General features: G+C 39.2%; 4 protein-coding genes across 4 annotated transcripts; 3 read left to right on the forward strand and 1 right to left on the reverse strand.

Annotated features, from left to right (window-relative positions):
- Nucleotides 1-1,550: 1,550 nt before the first annotated feature.
- On the forward strand, nucleotides 1,551-4,655 carry sike1 (suppressor of IKBKE 1). Its single transcript, XM_067591463.1, has 5 exons — nucleotides 1,551-1,976; nucleotides 2,497-2,602; nucleotides 2,711-2,853; nucleotides 2,988-3,101; nucleotides 3,517-4,655. The coding sequence occupies exons 1-5, from the start codon at nucleotides 1,818-1,820 to the stop codon at nucleotides 3,658-3,660; spliced, it is 666 nt and encodes a 221-aa protein (XP_067447564.1). The 5' UTR covers nucleotides 1,551-1,817; the 3' UTR covers nucleotides 3,661-4,655.
- A 331-nt stretch (nucleotides 4,656-4,986) lies between these two features.
- On the forward strand, nucleotides 4,987-7,208 carry micos10 (mitochondrial contact site and cristae organizing system subunit 10). The gene is made up of 4 exons (XM_067591464.1): nucleotides 4,987-5,125; nucleotides 6,290-6,337; nucleotides 6,764-6,870; nucleotides 6,986-7,208. Exons 1-4 carry the CDS (start codon nucleotides 5,053-5,055, stop codon nucleotides 6,992-6,994), a joined length of 237 nt encoding a protein of 78 aa, XP_067447565.1. The 5' UTR covers nucleotides 4,987-5,052; the 3' UTR covers nucleotides 6,995-7,208.
- A 2,509-nt stretch (nucleotides 7,209-9,717) lies between these two features.
- htr6 (5-hydroxytryptamine (serotonin) receptor 6) lies at nucleotides 9,718-15,757 on the forward strand. Its single transcript, XM_067591466.1, has 3 exons — nucleotides 9,718-10,728; nucleotides 13,517-13,651; nucleotides 15,273-15,757. Exons 1-3 carry the CDS (start codon nucleotides 9,814-9,816, stop codon nucleotides 15,627-15,629), a joined length of 1,407 nt encoding a protein of 468 aa, XP_067447567.1. The 5' UTR covers nucleotides 9,718-9,813; the 3' UTR covers nucleotides 15,630-15,757.
- Nucleotides 15,758-15,785: 28 nt separating this feature from the next.
- Nucleotides 15,786-24,333, reverse strand: tmco4 (transmembrane and coiled-coil domains 4). Its single transcript, XM_067591465.1, has 14 exons — nucleotides 24,195-24,333; nucleotides 23,409-23,559; nucleotides 22,481-22,655; nucleotides 22,296-22,323; nucleotides 22,071-22,200; nucleotides 21,580-21,677; nucleotides 21,217-21,360; nucleotides 20,930-21,049; nucleotides 19,582-19,746; nucleotides 19,141-19,277; nucleotides 18,920-19,004; nucleotides 18,432-18,549; nucleotides 18,143-18,260; nucleotides 15,786-16,982 (listed from the first exon to the last, which is right to left on the reverse strand). The coding sequence occupies exons 1-14, from the start codon at nucleotides 24,235-24,237 to the stop codon at nucleotides 16,467-16,469; spliced, it is 2,028 nt and encodes a 675-aa protein (XP_067447566.1). The 5' UTR covers nucleotides 24,238-24,333; the 3' UTR covers nucleotides 15,786-16,466.
- Nucleotides 24,334-26,185: the final 1,852 nt, after the last annotated feature.

The raw sequence follows: 26,185 nt of genomic DNA on the forward strand, positions 1-26,185 counted from the left end.
TTACATTGATTATGTGGAACAAAACTGATTTTTGAAAATTATTAAATTAAGTGAATTACCTGAAAAAACTTGGTGTGAATGCTTGTCTCACTTGTCTGGTGTTCTGTCACATCCATTTCTGTGTTGTTTTTTGTCTTTCTTTAGAAGACTAAACACAAAACATACACATAAATGAACATTGAAATTAAGCAAACAGTAGAAAAGGTAAATCACTTAAATCACCTAATCATATAACTGTAGTCAGTAATCAGTGTAATCAGTCAGAGTAGCATGTCAAGCAAAGAGGATAAAACAGCAGACACCATCCCAGATAGATAGGTGGACTGGCTTCTCCACAAATATTGATTTTACAATGTAAGTTTTATTCCAAAGCCTGTGTTCACAACTGTAGACTATATGCAAAACATTGTTGTACATTTCTAGAGCCAGATGTAGACTTATTTCACTTCTTGCAACTGTTCGCAGCTGGTCCATATAATATTGCACACACCCTTGTAACCAACAACCTCAACCCTGACTCCCACAGAAGCCATAACTCTGACATGTGCAGCCTACATCAGAATCCAACATGCTGGTCGAGACCACTCTACCCTCCAAATAACTGACACTTTAGTCCCAGCTGCCAGCCTCAATGTCATATATTCACTGTGGACTCGTACTTTCTGGACATTCACTAGTTTTGCTTATGCTATACAACATCCAGATGGTTTTCTTTAAACACTATGAAAATCATAAAGCGAAAATTAGGTTCTACCAGGTTGTATCAGTACAAAAACATCTATCAGACTAATTTAATTTGATTTGCTAAACATGGCAGTTTAAGCTAATTTGGACTGGGACAGAAGTAGATTACTAATTCATCCACAACAACAGCCATGGAAATACATATTTTGTTTTTACAGACTGAGTATGTTTACATGTGCATTAGTATCCTGGTTTTGAGTCTTATCCTTTTTTAAATTATATTCCTGATATGGAACATGAAGAACCTGGTTATTCATATCCCTGTATACATGATCATAACAGTATCCAGGTTTCTGATGGTCTGCCTGCAGGTGTGTCTTGATTTTTCATCATCTCAGCCACTATGAGATGGTTCAGAAACCTGGATGAGGCGTTTACGTGCCACAGTATTCTGGTTTCTATCGGGGGTACTCCAAGAAGTATATCCAGGTTTATCAAAACCAGGAAAAGGTCTTATCCATGTTTCTGAAACCGGGATAAGCTGTTCACATGCACAAAACATGACCAGGGTACTCCAAAAACCTGATCATAACCAAGATATTAGTGTGCATGTAAACGCACTTGATAACTAACAACAAAGGGCAACCTAGAGACAGGGGAGAAACATTTACAGGTTCAAAGAGCTTTATTTAAATATTTAAACGAAACAGGTTTAATATCTAGGATAAACTTCTTGATAAAGTCTTTTTTCGTCTGTTTGTTAGTTTTTATTTAAAGTCATGATGTTATACACTCAGATACAGTAGGTGGCGGCATTCATCTTTAACGTTGGTGTGTAGTCCGCCAGCAAAACCAAAGAAGAAGAGGAAATGAGGACGTGACGTTGTCGTTGTGCCTCACACGGAAACGGCTGACTTGACAACAACACAGAGTAGTTCATTTTTTATTTGTACTTACTGCACTCACTCTTTCTACTGACACGTACTTCCAGATACCCGTAACCTTAATAGTTTGCACTCGTTGCTGTAAATGCATTGTAGCTGCTGCGGCTAACTAAGCCTACATAGCCTGCGAGGTAATTTTGGTGTGAAGTAGCTTGTTGACGTTACATACAGTTGTCAGTTTTCCAGTAAATGGCCTGCACTTTAGAAAAAGTGTTGGGCGATGCTCGGACCCTTCTGGAGAGGCTGAAAGAGCACGACACGGCCGCCGAGGGGCTGATAGAGCAGTCCGGGGCCCTCAGCCAGAGGGTGCAGGGCATGAAAGAGGTGGGAAATGCCCTTCCAGACAAGGTAAGGACAGACATGTCAACAACACATCAAACCAGCTCAGTGATAATGTCTCGTCTCATCCCATCAAAGCACAGCACATTTGAACCAAAAGCAGAGATGATATTGAAATAAAAGTGCTACCTGCTGGGTCAGTTCAGTTTCCAGTTTACCCGAAGATACTTATCACTTTCAAAATGTGTATGTATGAAAAAATCAGTAAAATTTGTACGTTTGAGGTAATAACAACAATGTTAAATTTACTTATTTTTGAAAGGAGTTTGGCATGACATTCTTTCAGTAACATGTCATGGAAATATTCCTCTGTAGCCGAACAATGTTCTTGTAGTTAACCTTTTCATAATGACATAATGTTGTCTCTTAAAATTAAAAAAAAAAAATTCAACTTAAACAATGGCTTTATACCATCACACTCATTGTTATAGCCTCATTATTCTTTGATGTAGGGTGTTAAATGCATATTGTCATAGACTCTATTCTTTGTCATTTACTTCAGCTGCCTTTTACTTCTCTCTTCTCTCAGCACACAGAAGATACTTCAGAGATTCAGGAGCTGACCAAATACAAGCCTCATGTCCTTCTGACTCAGGAAAACACTCAAATCAAGGAACTACAGCGGGAGAATAAAGGTTTAAAAAAAAAAAAACAACCTCTATTCACACTATTCTGTTGTTTATGTTGCTAGTGTTTTATATATGTGCTAATCCGCTGAGGTGTCTTCATGACTGTCTTCACAGAACTATGGTTGTCACTTGAAGAACACCAGTATGCGCTAGAGTTGATTATGGGTCGGTACCGCAAGCAGATGCTCCAGCTGATGATGGCGAAGAAAGAGCTGGACACCAAACCTGTACTCAGCCTCCACGAGGACCATGCGAAAGTACAATGGCTTTTTCTTAATGTTTTAAAGTTCTCAGTCATGTGTACAATAGGATTTCACAGTGATAGATGTAGAGCTATAAATCCATTCATTTTGGGATTTTTGGGGAATTTTGTGGTCTAACTTTTATCTAGGAAGTGCAGAGCCAGGTAGAGCGGATATGCGAGATGGGCCAGGTGATGAGAAGAGCAGTGCAGGTGGATGATCAGCACTACTGTTCTGTTCGAGAGAGGCTCGCTCAACTTGAGGTGAGCGAGAACATACTGTCTGTTCAAATTATAGTTATTTCTGGGTAGCTATTACTGAAAATCATCTTTGCTCTTTGATACTCTCTTTGTAGATATGGTTTATATATGTGGCAATGTATGTAGAGAAGGAGATGTACTGTAACTGAATAATAGGTGTGTTGCAAAACAAACATCTAGGAATACAGATAGTTTTGGTTTTATTTGCTCAGGTCTGTTGCCATCTAATACAATCACAATTAAATGAATTTCATTTGTGGATCTTGCAGCATTGAAAAAACCCCCACAAAAAAGTAATTATTTCTTTGGTTAAATTTTTCTACTTAAATCACAACTGTGCATGACTAGATACCACTAAAGGTACAGTAAGTGAGAAAATATAAAATAATATAAAAATTCGATCTGCTATCCTGTTCAGATTGAGAACAAGGAGCTGCGAGACCTCCTGAGCATCAGCAAAAGCTCCGTGAAGGCGGCGAGAGAGGAAACCAACCAGCCAGCAGTAGCAGTAGCAGCAGCAGCAGCACAAGAACAGACCCCCCAGCCAGGGTCTAACAAGTGATCAGCAGCCTCAGTGTAAACTGTGGTTGGGGTAACAAAAAGTCCTTAAAGAACAGTAGACAGGGTTGATGGTGTCTTCACCTGGGTTCACTACGTTATTTTTTTGTTGTTTTTTTTTACATAAGCTGGAATTCATTCAAACCACAACATATTTTTTTGTAGTGAAGGCCACTTAAACTCAATAATCTAACTGGCTGAAAGAAGCATTTACCAGCAGGTATATATGGATGGTAGCTGTTGTATATTTTCATATGTACAGTATGTGTGTTGTCACTGCAGTCGTGTTGGAGTGAATTCCAGATAAATGTAAAACACATGTATTGGAGTAAAGGCAGTAAAAGCAGTAAAAGGTTGTTTTTTTTGTTTGTTTGTTTTTGGCCAAAGATACATTTAGTCTTCAAGGACACAGTTTCTACCTCTTTGGTGCCCCTTTGCTGTTCACGCACGCTCACGATGTATTTAAAATGCTCATAACCACCCCTGCTATGAGTTCACTTGAAGTCTATTAAGCAGCTCACTCGTAGGTCGCATCATTTTAAGAGGCTGTGTTTGATAATCCCTTTGCCAACAAGATGACTTTTGGCTGTTTCACACAGTTTGCCTGCTGAGTAGTGGTGATGGATCATTTGTATGTGATTATCTATCATTATATGAATTTGATACATTTGTCTGTTCATAGAATTCATATATGACACAATTTCCATGTTTAGTATTTTGATTCTGTGTGTTCGACACCAGTTTTCTAGTTTCAGATTTGTGTGCAGAGTAATCACGTGTCCCAGTTGATGGCACATCTTTATTTTATGGTAACAATTTCAAAATATGCCAACTTTTTGTGTAACGGATATCAAATGTTTGGGCACTGAAATTGTACATTGTCATCTCAGGAAATCAGTGTTACTAGGGTGAACATGCTGTAATGACTTCATGACAGTGTACTGATTCGTGTCAAACGAAATTTCATTCAGAAACTTTAAAATAAATTTGCAATAAATAGTTGTCTGTGAATGTTTTTTTCTGAGATAACATACTTTATGTAGGAGGATGAATTACAGATTGGGCTCTTCTATTCCTAAACGCACGATGGCGACATTGAGTCGCGTTGGACTGAACGCATCGCGAGGTTTGCAAGAATGATAGTCATAATGCGGCGTTCAAGTGACGAGGCACACACGGCCTTTCACTTAGTTCAGCGCTTTTTTCGGATATAGATAATTTTATCCATATCCTCCCGTTACAAAGTGCCATTTTAAACCTTGGACTTCAGCAAACCTCCCGCTCTCTGTCATTTTGTTCTTCCTCTGCGTTCAAGACGACACTGCATAGCATTTCCGACAGCCCGTGAAGGCATCAGCAGGGCTGGATTTGACACTTCTAGCCTTGCCTCAAGCTAATGTTCAGCATGTCTGAGAAGGAGCTGGGGAAAAAGTGGGATCGATGCCTGGCAGACGGTGCCATTAAATTCGGTAAATATCCCAAAGTCCTCTCTGTGTAACGGCATTGTAATGTCCAAGATCAATAGCAACAAAAAGCTGGAGTTTTTACTGTCGTCCACAGCTGTCATTGACTGGACGAGAGGCTAACTAGCTAGCCATAAAGGGTGTCGTAAAGGACAACTCAGTGACCAGTCAGATATCCATGACTTGATCTTTTTATTTAGTGAAATTAGGGTTCATTGTACAGTTGCATTAATAAAGGCAAACCTTGATACATTTGCCTGAATGATACTCATAATTAACGCCGCGTTTAGCTTAGATTTCTCTGTTGGAAAGAAGCGAAGGGGAAACACCACTCAGAAAATGTTAATATAGATTTTTTTTCAATTTATCGATACGTACATCTTTACTAGGACTCTAAGTAAGACTTTATTTGGAGACAGCATGTCCACCCTTAAATTCGGCATACATTAAAAATACCGATAAACATAATTTTAAAGCCATGTAACGTTAAGCCTTTAATTGTCTCGGCTGATAACACTAGATGGAAATGACGGAGGCAGGGAGCTGCGTAAAGTTGAGTTCATTTATTAAAATTCGATATTACTTGATGAATCACTGGTATTAAGAACTGTGGATCCTGTTATATCGCAAAAAAATCCATAGTCATGTATGAACTCCCGATAAACTAACGATCATAAAATTGCCAGATGTTTGAATGGAGTTTTGTGTGATGTTGTTGAGTGTATCAGCTATTGGAGAGAGGTGACTGGCACATTTTCATTTAAGGGAGTCGGTGTATTATTAAGACTACAGATGATCTTTGGAACAGTTAAAGGAAATAACATCTTCTTATTAACCAGTTTCAGAGAAAAATATTGGGGTGGGGCTTGGGGACACTCCCACCATCCTATTGTATGAATGAGAGTACAAGTTCAAGTGTAAAAGTCGTGTCGTGTGTATTAGAAAGTATTGCATTCCTAAGCAACAAAAAAAGCTTGTTCTCTGGTTATGTCCCAGTCATGTATAACATGAAAAACATATAATACACAATATAAGTGCATATTATATGATTCAGAGAAAGAATGACACAATTACCAACATGATACGCAAACTTTGAATAAATGGAAATAAAGCAACAGCTGTACATTGTCATCTATGTATTTCTAAATGTTTACTCTTTTTTTTTTTCAGGCACTGGGCTCGGGTTAGGAATCGTGTTTTCTGTTCTGTTCTTCAAACGTAAGTAGTTTCATTGGATTTGATTCTGTACTGCATCTTGAACCTTTAACAGATCCTTGACAGGAGGAGCAGAGCTAAGAGTGATGCTCCATCCCAGCATGTACAAGTAGTTGTCAGCTACTGCTAGCAGCTAAAAAGGGTTTTCTTTTATGCAACAGCAGCTGTATTTTCCAACTCAACACATTATTCTATGCAAATTTTGAATCTGGTCTGTTTGTTGCTTTTGTTGTGAGATGACCACAAACAACACTCATCCACCCAAAATGCACACAAAGGAGCTTGTGAATAGTAAAATCAAGTAATGTAAAAAAAAAAAAGTAAAATAGACTAGAGTATGTAGAGAACTTCAGCAACATCTCTGTTTTGTTGTTAACCACATTGTGATGTTGTGCACGAGAAGAAATAATGTACCTGTTTGGTTTGTAGGGCACACATGGCCGATTTCATTCGGCTCAGGAGCGGGACTTGGCATGGCTTATGCCAACTGTCAGAATGACCTGAGGTCACATTATATGCTGCACAGAGGCGTAAAGGTTAGTCTGTGAAACAAACTGAAATCATTCCCTATTTCTAACTCACAGCAACAATCCTGTGTCACTGTCCATGTAAATCAAGATTTATGTAACTGATTTTCATTTTCTTCAACAGGAACAATAACTACAAGTCATCGAGGGACTGTCTTTTTAATTTTTGGGATATTTTTGTTTTGTTTTGTCTGTAGGAGAGTCACTATTTGCACTGCTCTGCAGTTAGATTTTTTTGTCTCTTTGTTGGACGATCCTTCCCTTGTATGACTCTGTATGATTTGTATGTGCCTAATCAGGACAGTCTGTGTTTATTTAATAAAATCATCATAACAACAAAAAAATTATGCTGATTTCAAATGTTTTTTGTTTTTTTCCTTAGATGCCTTTTAAGGGATGAAAACCATGTAAAAAATTTTTTACTGTGTAGTAAAAAAACAACAACCTCAGATTATACTTGACACACACAATGAACACTCCAGATGTAATGGTGGTAATAGGAGTCAAGTGTTGATGCGGCTTTGAGAAGGTGGGTTTTCAGTTTATTTCTGAATTTGAGTGGGAGTGATTTTTCTGAAACGTGTCGGGGAGGAAAGTGGGGGCCGCAACGCAAGCGCTGTCCCATAAGGTGGTGGGGTTAGTGTGGGTGAAAGGGGGTCAGAGGTTTGGCAGCAGCCGATCTGATGTGGCAGATGACGGGCGTAGTAGTGATGGATGAGATTAGTCAGTTCTGAGGGGGCATGAAAAGTAAGAGCTTTGCATATTATGTTTGGTATTTGACAAGGCTGTTGAAATGCTGGAGTGTACAGGATTTTACCCACAAACGCTTTTGTTTTTGTCATTTAGTATTCAAGTGCTCCCGTTGGGAAGTATTATCATCATGCCTTCTTGTTATTTGGACTGAGAATAATGCAGAAAGAGTAACTTTAAACACTAATGGTAAATGTATGAGTCACTGAAAAATATTTCATGAAGTTAACCTTGATCTACTATTAATTAACCATTTATGGCACCTACACTGTCCATTCAAATTGTACCTGTAGTAAACTATTCAACCAGTTGTCATGTTTTATTGTTTTAAAACATTGGATGCAATGACTTTTTTTTAACACTGATAACAGAAAAAAAAGATTGATCTCCAAATGTCCACAATTGATGTAAATTAAGTACAATTACAAAATACAAAATAATTTATTGCAAAAAGGTGTATTACAGCATTTTGGTATTGCACTTCCATAAAGTTGTTGGACTCAAAAGGGATTAAAAAAAGGAATGGTCAAAATCAAATCAGCAGAGGTAGAGCCATCCCGATGTTTAATCCCTATGTGGTCAAGCTCCCAAAACACACATCCTACATTTCCCACAGTACCTGACATCATCAGGGTTTTTGTTTTTTTAATCTTTAGAAAATTGTCACAGAAAGCAACAGATGATATTATTCAACTGGTTTCACAGGCTGAGAAATGTAGTTCTACCCATGACGAGTAAACTGGACTTCATGTGTAAAGTTGGTGAAGTGCTCCTTTAATACGCCCTTTACAACGACACACCTAAATCAACTGGTGCAGCCAGTTGTTTCAGAAATCACACGTGTGACAATTGATTTGACAAAAACAACATGTCGGAAATAAAAATAAAAAATGCAAGTTTATTGAATTGGGAAGAATAAAATAACATTTCCAAGGATCTGATGTAATTAAAGCTTAATTAATTCTAGTATGATTCAATCGTGAAAATAATTAAAGCATGAAAAAATCCAAGATGGTGTATTCATTTTATTGATACTGGCTGCAAAAAACATGAAATATGACTCCTATAATAAATATTAGGTCTTAAATTATACATATACCATGAGATCTAAATTCAAGTAAATTGTACAATTTCAGAGAAAACTCTTTTTCAAATACAGCACCAGTCAAAAGTTTGGACACTTTGTCCAAATTTTTGACTGGTACTGTAGATCTAACTTTGAGGATGAAGCAACCACATGAAGTCTTTATAATTATTTATTCTAAAAATGTAATAAAAGTTGTATCTCAGTAGTTTAGAAACTCCATGACCAAACATGGAAAAAGACAACCCACACCAGTTCTATGATGTAGAATTAGCATTTCTTGGCTGTGATTGTGCATGGTTATGCATTAACAGCTCAATGCTTTGACACGCTCCTTCTCAGAAGCTGTGGCTGGGAGGCGCGCTGGAGTGGCCGACACAGGGATTAACAGGAGCGGGGGATACAAAGGCAGCGTTACAAGGACCATGATACCTGTACACCACTCATAAACAGAGCCTTGCTTACAAATGACAGCTGCATGATTTTGTGTTGGTTTCTGCTCTCCTTTGCTGTTTCCCTGAATAAAAGGACTTGTAAAAATGAGCAGAGCTCCAGCACGGCAAAGGACTTGTGAAAGCTGCGCTTCTCCACTTCTGTGAGGTGACGTATAATTCTGAGAATTGGTCCTTGTTGTGTTCAACTTCAGTAGTTCCTGTCACCGACACTGCTCTCATATGCCTAGTCGAAGCTTATCTCTCTGTGTGCCCTCCTCCAGTGACTGTCATCATTGTGACATGCTGCTTCGAAACCCTCTGGCAGGCATTGAATGGCTCAGTCTGGCTCTTAGCTGTGGATGAGGCAGGGACATGCAAGCCAGGATGGAGAGATGAGTGGAACTGTTGGTAATTTTGATGAATGTACTGGTGACAGTGGGAGTAAGCACAGAGCACCAGGACGAATTCCTGCCAAAGAGAGATGGATATATTTACCAGTGGAGCACAGTCCACTCAGCCTTGACAGGGAGAGGGTTGGATGGCTCGTCAGCACAAGACCTCGGTGGCGTGTCCCTGAAGTGAGAACTTTGGCTGCACAGACAAACTGGTTAAGGTCTGTATCACTGAGTGGTGCCTGAAGAGGAGCATCAGGGGCTGGTACATTGATTGTTGCCAGCCAACACAATGGCTGACGCTCACTTGTCTGGCTCTGTAGGAAGCTACAATAGCAGCTCTCCTACCACCAGTGCTTGGAACATTACTGGCAGCGGCCCATGGTTGCTGTCCTTCATGCTGACTGTCATCATCCTCATGACAGTGTGTGGCAACATGTTGCTTATCGCTTTGGTGTTCGCCCATCGCTCTTTGCGTTGCACCTCAAACTGTTTCTTGGTGTCACTGTTCCTGTCTGATCTAATGGTGGCACTAGTGGTCATGCCCCCAGCCATGCTCAATGTGCTGTGTGGTGCCTGGGTGCTGTGGCCAGCCTTTTGCCCGGTCTGGCTTTGCTTTGACGTCATGTGCTGTAGCGCATCCATTCTCAACCTATGTGTGATCAGCCTGGACCGTTACCTCTTCATCATCTCACCACTACGCTACAAGCAGAGGATGACCCTACCTCGGGCGTTGCTCCTGGTAGGAGCTGCATGGGGGTTGGCAGCACTGGCTTCCTTCCTGCCCATTGAGATGAAATGGCACAGTTTAGGTCATGGTAGTGGACACTCATCGGTCCCTGGGGTCAGCAGTTCTAACATCAGCTCCTACTCTGACACACTGTACCCAGCATCCTACTTTCAGCATTCACCATCTGGAGGCCTTTCCTTCCAGTGCCGTCTGCGGGTCACCCTGCCCTTTGCTCTTGTGGCATCTGTACTCACATTCTTTTTGCCCTCCAGCGCCATTTGCTTCACCTACTGTCGGATTCTTCTGGCAGCACGTAGGCAGGCGAAGAGGGTCGCAGCACTGAGCCACCCACCACACCCTCATCCTTCTCTCGGGGAACCTTCCCGGCCTCCTTCACCTGGGGGTGCAGCAGGGCAAGCTCACCAGGACGGAGATGACTGCAGTCACCAGGAGCCTCCTGTGTCACATAATGTACCGGTAAGACAGAGAGACCAGACAGTAAAGCAAGTGTATGAGTGCCAGTCATACAGGTTTCTTACCCAAGACATTGAATAAACTAGTGGACAATTACTAAATGAAATGCCTGATAAAAATCATCAGTGATTCTAAAATAGTGGACTGCCCCTTAAGTGGAGCAGCCATTCACGAGAGTAGGAGTTAAAAAGATTGATTATGTGAGTGGAAAAGGAAGCACAAAGATAATAACCAAATTACAGTTATTCATCTATTGTAAGAATTGTCATGCTTGACTTTTTCTTGACATTTTAAAATTTTGACATAATACTGCTCATACCTACATCTCATACCACTCCATTTATACTGTTGAAATGTACTCCTAAATTCATCAGCATCATCATCAAAGTGCAGCGATTATGCACATTGAGATGGTTATGGTTAGTATTAAAGGCCACCATATGCTTCAAACATGAACATCTTAAAATATGCTGTTAGAAAGAATTTAAGGCAGCCAGATTTACATTTAAGAGTAAATTCCTGTAAAATTATAATATTTTTTACCCTCAAGCTTATAAGAAAAGCAGATAGCTGTTTTCTGCAATTAGAAAGATGCACAATTGCATACAGACATACAGATTCTTGACCCACCTTTGAGTTTAGCAATGAACATGACCAGAGTGGAGGCTTACAGCTTTTCCACTGAGGCTTTTTACTAATAAAGACATGTTGACATGTTAATATGGCAAAGAGCTTGTGATGATATTAAAGGCTGATATTATAATGCATCAGATGTCACTGAACATGAACCCATAGAGAGCAAAGGAAAATTTACAGAACAAAGGTAGAGCATTCCCTCTATTGGTAAGGACCAATAGAAGGAATGCTGCACAAATGTGTGCTCATATGAATTTAAAACTGTATTCATCATCATCAGGCTATAAAAAGAATCATGAAGAATCATGAAGAGATGCAATCTCCATGTAGATATAACACCACAGCATATGATGTAAAGCTGGAGATGTTCTGTTCTTTAGTCATTTTAACCCAGTTTGTCATTTGACCCAGTAAAAGGGAAGAGGTGTAAAACCTGCCCAGAAATCATGGTGAGAAAAGTATAGAGTGTCAGATGTGCTTCCCCTGTCTGCAAGGATCACAGCCTCGTAGCCACATTTTCCTGCAGTAAAACCCCCACACACACATATGTTTGGTGAATTAACACACAGTTTTTAAAATTTCCCCCCTAAGTAGCTTTAAAATCATCTTATTCTGTCTCATAGCATCATGTATTAACAGGTAACATGTAGTAGCTTGTTCCAACTCTTCATTGAAACTACATTTAGCCTAACAAGTGTAATAGGGGTTAATATTTTTTTACTATAAATATTCTTGAGAAATGAAAAAGAAAAGGAATGAAAATACTTGTATTTAATAAAATTTTTAAAGGAATAGTTTGACATTTTGGGGGAATACACTCATTCGCTGAGAGTTAAATCAGATAATAGCGCTCTGATGTTTGTACACTAAATATGGAGCTGGAGCCAGTTGGCAACAATTAGCCTAGCTTAGCATTAAGACTGGAAGCAGGAGGAAACAGCTAGCCTGGCTCTGTCCAAAGGTAAGAAAAATCTGCCTACTAGCACCTCTAATTAACATGTTATATCTCATTTGTTTAAGAAATGTAAAAACTAAGAGTTTGGTTTTACAGCCAAGAAATTGTTTCAACCAAACTTTTTTGTTTTTACACTGGTTGTATGGATTAAACAAACCAGATATAATTAGGTGCTTGTAAGTGGATTTTTTTAATCTTTGGACACAGCCAAGTTAGCATTTTCCCCCTGCTTCCAGACTTTGTGCTAAGCTAAGCTAATCACCTGCTAGCCCCAATTTGACATTTAGCGACAGTGGTATTGATCTTCTCATCTCTCTTATACTTTAATTCATTAACTTGATTTTTAAAAAAAAAAAAAAAAAAAAAAAAAAGCTTGAAATTATACACAAATCCATAAAGGAAGTCAACATTGACTATTAAAAGATGGGTTCATAATTCTTCAAGTCTGTCTTAAAACAACAGTCAGGAGCCCAAATGAACAGTGAAACATGTGTTTCTTGCTGTAATCATTCCTCCTGTGCATACTGACCATTAGAAGATCTCTTCATGATGCACTTACAATGTAAGTGATGGGGGGAAATCCACACTCCTCCTGTGGAATAATGTATTTAAAAGTTTATCTGAAGCTAATATGAAGCTTCAGCCGTCCAAATGAGTCAAATCAAGTAGATATATTTCAACGTTACAGTCTTTTTAGTGCCAAAGTCCCTTTTTTTGTTACTAGACTTCCACCGCAGCTCTACAGGGAAACACTGTCTGAGGAAACACAAAGAGGGAATTTGATGCTAAAAAGACTAAATGTGGCAGATATCCACTTGATATGACTAACTCAGACTGCTGAAGCCTCATATAAGATTAAGATTAAATGCTTTTTTGCACTAAATGACTGTGTGGAAACACTGTGGATTTTGGCCCCCATCACTTACATTGAAAGAACATTTGAAGGGGATCTTTTAATAGCCAGTATGAACAGGAGGAATGATTACAGCGAGGAAAACCTCTTCCAGTGTTTACATGGCCACCTGATCTGTTTTAAGACCAACTAGAAAAAACTTTGAACCTGTCCATTAACTAGCTTGTCAAAGACGCCACATTGATGTACCCGGAGAAGCTTTTCCAAAAATACAAATGCAAGTGAGGGAGATTGATATTCTATCTATAATTCTGGGATTTTCTCTCTCACTCCACTGTTGTCCACAGCCGTCAGTGAACAGTGAGCGTCGTCTGGCTCACAGGCAGGGTCGGAGGGCACTGAAGGCCAGTCTGACACTGGGAGTCCTCCTGGGACTCTTCTTCAGCGCTTGGCTACCCTTTTTCATCACCAACATGGCTCAGGTCAGTAAAGGTACCAGACACTATCAGAGATATACTTTTAACACAGAGGTGTAGTTAAGAGGATTTATGCTTGTTTATAATTGAGATAGATGGTAGATGAGCTGAAAGGGGTGAACAGCCTCATCCAGGCTGCCTTCACCTTCAGTATAATCTCATGCCAGTGTGCTTTCTTCACCATAAACATTTGCAACCATTTTCCTCACCATTTAAAAAGTCTGATGTTGTTATGTGTCTTATTTTTTGGAGCAGCTCTCCTATTTCATTTATCCCAGTGATTCAGAGGTTGTTTTGTCAATTTTCTCACAAATTTATATGGGTGGTGGGCACTGAAACAGTGTGAAATAAATGCAAAAGAGAAAAAAAAACACTTGGATACTGATCTATTTTTGTATTGGCCAGTCTTGGCGTCAAAGCCTTGCTAAGCTATCCAATGAGGAAATAGACTGGCATTTCAGCTTGGTACAACTGACTCATTCCAAACCCAAGAAAAGAACACACCAAAGTACCATTTATAATTGATATTCTTTTTAAGTTCTTCTTTTTGATTCAATTAGACTGAGCGCACACACTCATTACTCAGCGAACCAACAGTGGAAGCAATGAAAAACCTCAGCCAAAGTAAATGAATGTCAAAAAACAGCTTAATCTAAATTGGTAATGACACTTGTTCTGTTTTTCAAGCTTTCACTGATCCAGTCATTTTGATTTCCCATCTGTGCCCTCTCGCTTCTCCCCTGCATAACATAGCAGAGAGCAGCACAGAGACTCGACTGTGTCCGCGCTCGCTTTCCTTTTCACACTCAATGTGGTGTGTGAAACGCACCCCTCCTTTCTGTCCTATTCCCACCCCCTCCCTGTCTCATCTTGATAGTATTGGAAGCTCTCCTCTAACAGCTGTCTCCTCCTTCACTGTCCCTCACTAGCCTTAGAGGTTATGTTCCAGCTCAGTTTTTACCAGTCACGCTTCCATATTCAGTGAAAAGTAGATATTCTAAAAGGAAACAAGTGATTGACAGCTTATGTGATAAGTGAGAAAGTAAGTCTGTCTTCTCTTTTATTATTTCACAGCTCAGCAGCTACTGTACTTTAGATCTATAGGAGCCCTGAAGGCACAGGGAAGGTAAATAAGTAATTAAGAGAGGAATACATAAATTAATGAACGGGCAATAGATAAAAGCATATATATTGCCTGTATTCCTGTATTTATTTTTTGTGTTTGTTTATTTTCCAACTGTCCTGAAAAGGGACCTAGGAAGTAAATATATGAATAGATGTGCACTATGAAAAATAAATAGAAATGTTGATGAATATATGAATGGGTAATAAATAGATAAAGATAATATGTTTTTGTATTCATTTATTTATCCATTAATTACATATTTATTTATCTAATTGTGGGTTGTACCGTAAATTAACACCTGTTTTTTGATGAAAGTAGATAAATAAATAAATGTGCAGTATAAATTTAAAACAAATAAATATACATTTCCCCAAAAAGGACAAATAGTTTATATAACAGGGACCCACTTGTAAAACCTTGATATTCCATTGTTGAAATTTGACCCTTAATGAACTTCTGATGCCTTAATACTTGTAATATTTTTCCACCGTCTTCATTCAGGCAGTGTGTGAGTGCGTCCCCCCTGCTCTCTTCGACGCCATCACCTGGCTGGGCTACTGCAACAGTACAATGAACCCCATCATCTACCCGTTGTTCATGAGAGACTTTAAGCAAGCTCTGGGAAAACTCTTGCCCTGCTGCTCCTCACGGTCGCCCAGACGACCCTCACCGGCGCTCTCCCTCTCTCTCCGCAACTCAGGAGAGATGAACATCGCCAGCAGCCCCCCCTCTCTCCTGGCCTCCGACCCTACCCACCCCCCTGCCACCGCCACAGATGCTGTCAACCTGCTGGATGCAGAGCATGCTGGGATCGAGTTGCCTCTGCTCCTGCCCAATCAGGTGGACACGCTGGATTGATCTACGGGATGGAGCGGTTGGCTAGTATGTTGTAATTATGTCAGGGTTTAAGGTAGAAGAGTGATTCTGACTGAAAACAAAGGTTTACTCGCTGTGAGTTAAGAGGTGCAGCCCTAAGAGAAATACAATCAGTCAAATAATAACAGTGTTCAAAAATTAAAGTCAATTGTTTATGGTAACAGAAAAATGTCTTTGAAAAGACACATTCAGATGCAAATTCAGTATGTTCTATGTTGAATTGTGTTTGTTTCTTTCAGATTATGAAATGTGGTTGGAAAAATGATATAGCCGCACTACCAATAGTCAGACTAATTCCAGTTATCAGTGCCATTATATGGCTCAAGTAAACTTAATATGTAAACTCTATAAAAGGCAGCACTTCACATTGGTATGCATGGAAAAGAGAAAAGAAAGGCCTTGAAGAAGACTGACACCTTCACTGAATTACCCCCAGCCTTATGGAAATCAAATTACTGTGATAATATCCATAGCAACCAAGCAAATGGATGGAAATTAGAAGGACGAAATGAACAGAGATATATTACCTATTTTACAGCATCCTCTAAAACCTGCAAAACACCAGTAATATTTACAGTTATTTGATGTCACAGCGAGTTCAGAAAATAAATTATGACACTATTTACAGTTTGTAAAAAAAAAAAAAAATCGACTTCATTCACAAAACTAAATTGTTATGAAATTAACAATTTGTCTAAAAACACTGTTTAGTGGTTAAACAGAGCAATTCACTTAAGGGACTTTCACTTGAATGCTGAAAAAAAATACTTGAGATGACAAAGAGTTTACAGGGAAGCAGCTGGTCCTGTAACATGCTTTTTACAAGTTTGGCCTCCTTTGTTGGTCTGTGTGCTCTGCAGTCCAGTGTGTATCTTCCCAGCTCCATGATATGTGTTCGTTATCTGGATCAGCCTCCTCTACGTCGTCACACTGGGCAATAAAAGTAGGTTGCGTTTCATGATTAGTGGCATTCTCCTCAGAAGTAACTGGTAAATTGTTCCTGGCTCCGATTTGACTCTCTGACTCTGGATCATTCAGCGAATCCAGCAGATCTGAAATATCAGGGATATCCCAACCATCTCCCATCTCTGCTGTCTCTGCCACCTCTTTCTTTTCTCCACCTTCTGCTGTACAAGTGTCCGCCTCCTCAGCTGGGTTTTGTGTCTCATTCACCTGTTGCTCATTGGGGGTTTGGTCAGGGACGTCTACTGTCTCCTTTGTAACTGTTACAGAGTGAGGAAGATCAAAGGAGGCTCCTGGGACTTCTTTGGTGGGGACTCCTACTGCAACCAAAATGGTGTCCATCTGACGCATGTAGTCCAAGTGACCTTTCACCTGAGAAGCAGAAACATGGTTTTAATGTCCTTAACTTAAAAAAGGATACATATCTCTTTGTAAATTACGGTGTATAATTCTCACTTTTTTAAAAGAAAGGTTTATTACTTTGTAAAAATGTGTTCTTTTACTGTTTTTTTGTACAAAGAGTTTTCCTATTCCCCACATAACATAACCAGGTATGTACTGTATGGTGCTCCAAATATGTCAAGTACAGTTTTTGACGTTTTTTTAAAATGTTCAGTAGGTTGTTTACCTGGTTCAACAAAACAGCTACCATGATAAGTACTAAGATTCTGTATTTAATAATATTGCATCATACAAATTACATCTCACTGTAACATTTTTTATCACAGTTATTATCAACGTTTGTATTCATTTTCAATTCAAATTAACTCATTTGTATTAATTACTAAAATACCAATTTCTTCCAATAAATCCCCAGCAAGCTGTTTGTTTAAAGCTGCACTAATCAATATTTTTATTTTAGTAACAGGTAAAATGACTCTTTGTAATGTGAAAAGTGTCCTTCATGGTGACAAAAACACAGAATTATCACCTGACTCTGCAGTTCCTCTCAGCTCTGCAGTGCGTTTTAGTGTATTTCAGCTCATTGTTTTGGTTTTTACAGCCTGTGACTTTACAGTTTTGGTTCACTATCACCACTCTCATTAACCTTGTTTTCAGAAGCAGCAGACAGCTGTTGACAGTGAAGAAACTGCTAAACCTTTATGCTACTTGCCCAAACAGCAGACAGACAGTTAGCAATTAGCTAGTAAACATATCATAGTAGAGTATTTCTGTAGCAGCTAAAAAGTCAGATACAGTATTTCCCGCAAGATTTGGTGGAGTCCAAAACAGAGCTACACAGAGAATGATTGGTGGACTTACATTCATCTAGGTGGCCCGACACACGACTCCAAATTAATGCTAATGCTGCTCTATGTATGCTGGATGTGTAAATACACCTGTCTTTGCTAGCATGTTTGCCATAACAACTTTATAAGCGATGTGTTTACAGCCTATTCTGCTCCCCCCAAGTGACCAAAAAAGTCCCATACCCTTGAATGAGAAACTGTGTCCAAACTTTTGATTGGTACTGTAGGTAACCACTGACACTGACTTTAGTGGCCCTAATTTAAACATAAGCTCTGACTCACCACGGACGAGAGATCCACATTGATTATGCGCCCATCCTGGTCGTTGATTGGCTGTAGTCCAGCAACAGACAGTTGTGCAGCTGAGCTTCGGTACAAGAACCCCAGGAGCCAGTCCCCTCTGATAGGTGGATAGTTCAGAAAGTCATTTATTCATCCAAAACTAATCACAAATCCTGCTGTCAAGACAGTAGTTTCCAAATCCAATACAGCCAAAACACTAGACCTCATTCAGTGACTAAACAAAAAGTAAATCAAAACCATATGACTGTTAAATGTAAACATAGATTACCTGCAGTACCCATTTACTATTTTTCCCGACACTACCCTGGTTATTCTCTCCCAGGCCTTCTCAGAGCCGTCAACAGGGGCCCCCAAGAGGACCACGTCCTCCACTACTCCTTCACCACCTGAGGAATCACAACAACACAAATAAAACTATTTTTTCAATCAAATTTTCAAATGTAAGATGTAAAAAAATTCTATACAATTACAAACTGAATAATGTTAAGATTTGATAACTCAAGGTATAACCGTGTTTAAATGCTTATTTAGAGCAACAGTCATAAAAACTCTACTCTGCTTCACCAAGGAATTTGTAGAAAATGTGAGGATTTTTACAGTGTCACGACTCCTGACCATTAGAGAAGTCATAATTATTTATACATAATAATTATTCCTTCATCCACAGCCACCCAGGGATGCTGCATACTGAGCATTTTGAAAGATTGCTGAATCAAAATATGTTTAATCCACAGAAATGACTAAAATTGTTCATACCTTGGTCATTGGCAAGCTCCTGTAGACAGAAGTAGATCACTCTGGCCCCAAGACTGAAACCTATGAGACTGACAGGTCGCTTCCCCTTCAAATACACAAAGAAAGAGTAAAATAAAATACCACTTTGAAGTAGCAGTTCATTGTCCCAGTGTTCACTGAGAAAACCCCCATTTGATCTCATAGAAATGAATACATTATTACATTAGAGTGTAGCACGCTACCTGCTGTCTGCTTCTCAAAACCTGTGCCAGGTGTTTTCCCACCTCAGCTGAGCGGTTTAGACAAACACACCAGGGATGGTCAATGACGCTGGCTGCTGCCAGCAAAGAGGCAGGCCACGTCAGAGCCGTCACGATGCCTGGACAGTGTGATGGTGCGAAATACATTAATGCAGTATCGAGCAAGGGGCGATAAAACAAAAGAACAATGGCTGGATAAGGTATTTGTTAAATAGTACTGTAATGTACAGTACATGTACTATCTTCACAGGCAATCACCGGCATGAGTTTTAGTTCCAGAGGTTTTACTCAACAATAGCGCCGACTTTTCACAAAACACAAGTCCAGAACAGAAAATATGTTACCACAAGCACAAACACAAGCTTGTATAAAAAACAGATCCTTTCAGTAGACTAAGTGCTTCCTGCCTGACCATCCTCCTACCTGAGAGGACTGTGTACTTGAGGGCTTCCTGGGCAACCATGCTGACTAGACCATCCAGCAGAGAGGCCATGGCTGAGCCCAGATCCCTGAGGAAACGTGACTCCCACACCAGGCAGTATTGTTCCCCACACTCGCCCAGACTGCACCACGGGGCCTGGAACGAACCTGGAAGACAGCAGTAGTGTTGTTATGAAAGGTAGTCCAGGGTAGTTGAGGAAACGACTAAGCGGCACTTGTAAATTAAGTGCTTTTTGGCCATTGTATTGAAGAGGGTACTAAGCCTTAACTGAGTGTATGTTTTAGTGGGGGAAGAGAGCGTTTTATGTAAAAGCAAAACTTAAGTGGTGTGTTTGCATTATCTCCGGTGGACTCAGTATAGTTTTAGAACATTATGTTCAGACCTTTGCTGAGTGTTAGAATACACTTATGTTGTTTTTATTTATTGCACACGTATGAGCAATCACAACACTTAGACTTAGGTGAGTGAAGATACTGAATAAAAAAGATAAAAGCATATTTGTTGGACTGGTTATATTTGGTGGATTTTTATTCCCTTTGTTTAGGTGATGTTGTCATTATGATGCATTGTCCTGTAATATGTCCCAAAATTTCTTTTCCACCTGAAGTGTCTTTTAAAAAGCATTGCCTGGATCATTTTTCCTTGAACAGTGTTGCTCTTTTCCATTATTGAGTATGAAGGCAACATAAAGGGGAAAAAAAATTGAGAATTTGAGAACAAAGTTGTAATATTTTGAGAAAAAAATTGTAATGTTACTAGCACAAAGTCTTAATAGACTTAGAAAAAATATGTAGTATGAGATTTTACACTCTGAGCAACCTATTCAACCTACTATAACTTATATATTTTAAATATTACGATTTTTTTTACTCATAATATTATGACTTAATTCTTGTCTCATCTCAGTTTCTTTTTTTCTAACAGCGGACTTTATACATACCACTCTTTCAGGGGTTGTGGTCTCATTAATATTTAGAAAATCAGTTTATGCACAACTGTCCAACTGTCTTTGACAAATCTGTGGCAAACACTGCTCATAAACAAACTCAGACTGTGAAAGCGGAATTTTTAAAAAGCTAGAAAATGTTGTGATCAGATGATGTGCTGGTGGGGGTGGGATGCCTTGGCACTGACCCTCCTCTCCTCCTCCACCTGGTGAAAAAAACTGAACAGGACTGTGATTCATTCAGTGTTCAGTAAAGCTGAACAATGAAGGCCAAACTGTCATGGAAAGGGCAGCTGCTGTAGAAGGTAAAAATACACGTCTTTTGTCTGATTTCCTCACACTATTATATTATTATCACTGCTATTACTAAGATTAATACTTACTGTATTTACCACTGCAGAGCCAACCTGTCACTGCTATGGTCAGGTGAAGATGCTTCCCAGAGTTCAGTGGTAGGAATTCAAATTCCTCTATCGCCCCAACGCACTTATTCATCTTATAACCTATAGAGACAAAGTATGAAAGTGAAAGAAAGGTAATCTTTAAAAAAGTGAGAACAGCCATTAAATGGATATGTAAATTACAAAAACATTGTGTATTTATCAAGTTCAATCAAAATTCTGCAAATTTTTATTTCTTTCCACACAGATATGTCACCCATCGCTCTCACCAGTCAGTCCAGCCCCTGCAGCTCCAAACAGGGAGGCCATGATTGCAATACCAGTAGCTGAGCCCAGAGCCGCAGCCCCTCCAGCCCCCAGCACGGCACCAGCCCCTGCTGCCACCAAGGGGGCTGCGAGCCCACCTGTCACACCTGGCAAAGACACAAAGATGAGAAAAGTTATACATACGCAAAGAACAATACAACTCTTTAAAGTATGTGATTAAATGTTACTATCCGGTCTTAACACTATGGTGATTTAATTATTAGTTGATTAGCTTATCATTTGAAGCCTATGTGTCCACATAACTTCCTAGGTGGTTCAAATGTCCATTTAAAGTTTTCAAAAGCACTTGAGACAAGAGTAATCACCAATCACTGTTCCTCCGCCCACGGTGGCTAGTCCAATGAGGAGGTAGCGGCGTAACTTTCGCCCCCTTTCTCTCCTCCGCCGCCGAGAGGACTCCTCTCTAATGGAAGCAGAGTCAGACAGATCAACAGAGTGAGCTGCAATATTTGAAATATTCATTGGCTCCAAGAATAAAATGTGAAATGATTCTTGTTGTGCATCTAATGTGACATCTTGAAAACAATAATCTGGTTGTTTATGCCACAAAACTGTCATGCTTTTATTTTTTATATAAGTGTGACTGCCATGCACAGGGTGGGTGTTTTTTTTTAATTTGTTTGACACACAGGATTCAGCAAAAAAGACAGAACATATCATTTAGCATTTTAAAACAAAGCAAAACAAATTAAATTTCCAATTATTAATAGTGTAAATAAATAGTGTAAAAGGCTCCATATAAATGAAACATCTATCCTTCTATCCTTCAACGGATGGTGATCTGTTCATAACTTACTCGCTCTCCTCTCCTCCTTCCCTCAGCCTCTCTCCCAGCGTTTCCTCAAACTCCTCTAGCTGCTGCTGAGAGACTCGCAGCAGACAGCTGACATGACGGATGAGAACCCTCGCTCTGGCATCATATTGGCCTGAGAGCACATGACAGAACATGACAGTTTTAAAGTAGCAGGTTTATGTCAATGTACACAAACTCTCAACATTGTAATCACTAAAAGATTCTTACCGTCTTTGACAGAAAAAGACACCAGATCCTGTAACACGAAGCATGAGCTGGTTAGAAAGGGTGTGTTTGTAGCAATCCAGACACAAAGTAAGAGCCGTATAATTTAATTACTGTTGTCTTTCTATTCTATAACTTCCCACAAGATGAAGTTTAACTTCATCTCATGGTCTGTTAGAGACAAACACCTGCATGATGGGGGTGGCCCCTTCAGCCAGCAGTGGTTCCGCCTGTAGGATGGAGAGGAAGGTGTCGGAGCCCTCAAAGCCCAGGCCTGACAGGAAAGCCTTCATGACAGGCATCACTGACTCATCAAGGTCCAGCCAGCGGACCAAGCCCTGCAGGTACTGGTCCCTGAACATACTGAGAAACACACAACTCCTCATCTCTTCAAGTCAAATAACAGTTTAGTTAAAACACCACTATTTACAGTTTAGTTAATAAAATGTTATTAATCCAAATGGCTATTCTAAAATGAAAAGAGGAAGAGCAGCTCTCAGAAATGTGTCATTTCCTCTTTCAACAAGGCTACACATTTTCGGTTTTTGTTGACATTGTCAGAAAGGTGATAATTCTGCTTTATGTTTATTATTAAGGTCGTAGTGGGTGGTGGTGGTGTACTGGAGTGCATTATATTGAATATTTGTAATATTTTGCCCCCGTCATATATGTTAATATATGGTACATTAGCTTTGTAAAATAAGAATTTATTTATATATTAGAGCTGTTGTATTGAATTGCATTACATTGCACAGGTGTTCCTAATAAAGTGCTTGTTGGGTGTATAAAATATAAGCTCTTAACAAAAATAAAATGGTGCATTCAGAGCCAGTATCCCCTTTTTACTCTGTATCTATTGAAATATTGTAGGTGTGATAATTAATTCACACCGAAGACATAATCATAACTTCCCAGTCGTCACCAGTCCCTCAGGTATCATGTTATGTGGAATTAGCAGAGGGTGTATGGCAGGTTTTTGGCTCACCAGAAAAATAATTGAAGCAGGCACTCTTCAACACAATGATTACATTGATATTTCTGAAAAGGACACACACACACACACACACACACACACACAGAATGTCAAGATGACATTATCTCTCATGACTCTGTTACCTGTTTTCAGGTCCAGTAAACAACTGGCCCAGAGAGACTCCACACAGTGCAGCATAAGCAAACCGGCCTTGTTCGCTCAGCTGTCTGCTGATAATTTCCTCTGGGTTTTGGTCACATGGGACATCTTGTGTTGTTCCTGCCCCCCCTGGATCTAAGGTTATACATGGAGAAAGGTTAATTATTAACCTAAAGCAGTTTCAGGTGCCTTATGTAAGAAACTATACACGTGACACATAAAGACGTAACTTAATAAAGACATATTGATCATGTGTAAAAACATTGTGTTTTTGTTTTAAATGCTGTTTGGTGGATTTGCCTACATGCCGAATTTACCAGAAGACCGCAATTATTGATGTATTGTCATGTGTCATGTCCCACAAAGAATGTTAATGTTACCTTTGGGAAACACACATTAGACTGTCCGTTTTTGTGAGTGTAGTTTGGCGTTTCATTCTGGTCTTGCAAAGATAACAGCTACAAGGAACTGGGTTGCTCTGATACTAACTTTGTGTTTCTCACCCTCTCTCTGATGAACTGACCTGAATTCAACTTACAGCTGATAAAATGTGACCCAAATGATGTTTAACGTTCCTTTAAGCTATAATTCAAACTAAAAACAAGTATAATTTATACAACAGTGTTAGCTGCTGTTGGTTGTTTTAATGGCGTGCTGTCTCAGCCGTTAACTAGCTAACGGTGCAGTCGTAACTTTTCATAACGTCGTCAGTTTAATAACGTACTCTACTAATGTATTAGGGAAATTAATATATATATTATATGTGGTACCTGGGGCAAAGTTGGTGTCCGTACTGCTGTGTTTTTTCTCCATGGCCAAAGATGTGGACTGAACTCTCTGTACACTGAACTTTTGCTGCCTTCAAGTGTTCCTCCTGAGCTCTGACATCTGATAATTACAAATGTTGCCTATACGACATTCACAAATTCAAACGCCTTTGATGGTAAATATTTCCACAAAAAACTAATGCAACCAAAGCTTGTATTATGGATGTTTTAATGTTAGATGTCAACCGGCACAGAGATGCGTTGTGCTGGATTCATAAAACGAAAAGGAAAAGACACATGAAAACACGTTTGATGAGATGATTTATCATTATTACTTTGGAAACCTGTCGTATGTATCGCAATTCCCACCACCAAACAAGTCTGAAATTCTACTTTCCATGTCCAGATAAAACTATATTTGAGTCGTTTACGCGGTTGTTCAGATATTAACGTGAAATTTACGACTGTACTTGAACTAATCATTTGTTTGCAACTTTTGAGTGACGTAATTTCCACGTATGTAGCACAAAGCAGGGCTCTAATCACGACTGTAACGTTATGGAGTTTTTGTTAGAGAAAATGTTTATGAATGAAATACAATTACGTATTTAACCCAGGAATGAGCAATTATGTGTCTGAGGTTTAACGAACCATTGATTGGCACTTCTTCAAAATGAAGGGAGGAAAAAGCCAGTGAAATCCCCTCAGTGACACAACTTCCTAAATCTGAGCTAGTACAACTACTGGCCAGTAGGTGTGAGTGTAACATTGAGTTTTATCCTTTTTGCACAGTTGTCTGTCTCCACAATCCTGATTATAACGATCACTTCAATTAGCTGGATGATGCCGTGATTACTCCTTTTGAAATCCAATTCAATATGAAAAGTATGGAAGATGTGAAACGCCTAAATAAAAAAATGATGTTTTTATTTTTATTTTTTATGTATGCATTTAGTGACATAATTAAATAGAAAAACATATGTTTAAAAAGACAATGTTTTGTATTTACTGAATTGTTTTTCATGGTGACATGAATTTTCCACACCACATTAACATCAAATCACAACACAGAAAACAAAGAGAGGATGTGTGTTGCATTTCAATTCTTTAATTAATTGTTTTTCATGGCGACATTCATTTTCCGTGCCATATTAAAATTAAATCACAACACAGAAAACAAAGAGAGGAGGTGTATTGCATTTCACTGGTGTCTAGCAGAGAACAGCTTCGACCTGCCAATAGACATTAGGGATTTACAATCTTCCATGGTTATGTGGCTTAATTCCCTGACTAATTAAGTAGTAAAACAATAATGTATTCTTCCTTCTGTTCACGCATAGTTCAATTTGTTCTGACTAGTTGTTCCAGAGTCCATCTGTGACTGTCTGTCTGTCTGCCATCAGCAAACTGCTTTTCTCTCAGAAGCTCAGATACATCAGAATGAGGATGGCTGCCTGCCAACCACTCAAGGAAACAGCTTCACTCAAGGACACAGTCTGAGGAAGCACATTGGAACAATTTGATTAGATGTTGCCAGTGGATGCAACACAAAATGCCATTGGTCTACGGTGTGTGGTTAGTAAATGGATGTTAATGTTGTCAGTGTCACAAGAATAAAGATAGAAGAGCAAGAGATGCTTACAACAGAGGACCAGTGAATATGGAATCACGAGTATTTAATTGGATTCTGTGTTGATCTTGTTTATGTGCAAAGAGTTATGAGCTATGAAATATACAGTAGCATACCCTACTGTGTAGTATAGTATAGTAAGGTAAAATAAAGTATGTGTAGTATAGTTTAGTATAGTTATTACAGTGTATAGTAAAGCATAGTATGGTATGTATTGCATAGTACAATGTAGTATACACTACCAGTACACTAAAAGTTTGGACACACTTTCTCAATGGTGTGTCCAAACTTTTGACTGGTATTATAGTATAGTATAGTATAGTATAATATAGTATAGTATAGTATAGTATAGTATAGTATAGTA

This window comes from Thunnus thynnus, chromosome 6 (genome assembly GCF_963924715.1).
Source record: "Thunnus thynnus chromosome 6, fThuThy2.1, whole genome shotgun sequence".
NCBI classification, from domain to species: Eukaryota; Metazoa; Chordata; class Actinopteri; order Scombriformes; family Scombridae; genus Thunnus; species Thunnus thynnus.

Excerpts from the sequence above, each read along its gene's own strand:
- sike1 (XM_067591463.1), top strand. The coding sequence starts at position 1,818 with ATGGCCTGCACTTTAGAAAAAGTGTTGGGCGATGCTCGGACCCTTCTG. Across the intron at positions 1,977-2,496 it reads GAAATGCCCTTCCAGACAAG|CACACAGAAGATACTTCAGA; the intron begins GTAAGGACAGAC and ends CTCTTCTCTCAG. Across the intron at positions 2,854-2,987 it reads TCCACGAGGACCATGCGAAA|GAAGTGCAGAGCCAGGTAGA; the intron begins GTACAATGGCTT and ends ACTTTTATCTAG.
- micos10 (XM_067591464.1), top strand. The coding sequence starts at position 5,053 with ATGTTCAGCATGTCTGAGAAGGAGCTGGGGAAAAAGTGGGATCGATGC. Across the intron at positions 5,126-6,289 it reads AGACGGTGCCATTAAATTCG|GCACTGGGCTCGGGTTAGGA; the intron begins GTAAATATCCCA and ends TTTTTTTTTCAG. Across the intron at positions 6,338-6,763 it reads TTCTGTTCTGTTCTTCAAAC|GGCACACATGGCCGATTTCA; the intron begins GTAAGTAGTTTC and ends TTTGGTTTGTAG.
- htr6 (XM_067591466.1), top strand. The coding sequence starts at position 9,814 with ATGGCTGACGCTCACTTGTCTGGCTCTGTAGGAAGCTACAATAGCAGC. Across the intron at positions 10,729-13,516 it reads CTGTGTCACATAATGTACCG|CCGTCAGTGAACAGTGAGCG; the intron begins GTAAGACAGAGA and ends TGTTGTCCACAG. Across the intron at positions 13,652-15,272 it reads TCATCACCAACATGGCTCAG|GCAGTGTGTGAGTGCGTCCC; the intron begins GTCAGTAAAGGT and ends GTCTTCATTCAG.
- tmco4 (XM_067591465.1), bottom strand. The coding sequence starts at position 24,237 with ATGGAGAAAAAACACAGCAGTACGGACACCAACTTTGCCCCAG. Across the intron at positions 23,560-24,194 it reads GGACACCAACTTTGCCCCAG|ATCCAGGGGGGGCAGGAACA; the intron begins GTACCACATATA and ends GTATAACCTTAG. Across the intron at positions 21,678-22,070 it reads GAAGGAGGAGAGGAGAGCGA|AGAGGAGTCCTCTCGGCGGC; the intron begins GTAAGTTATGAA and ends TGCTTCCATTAG.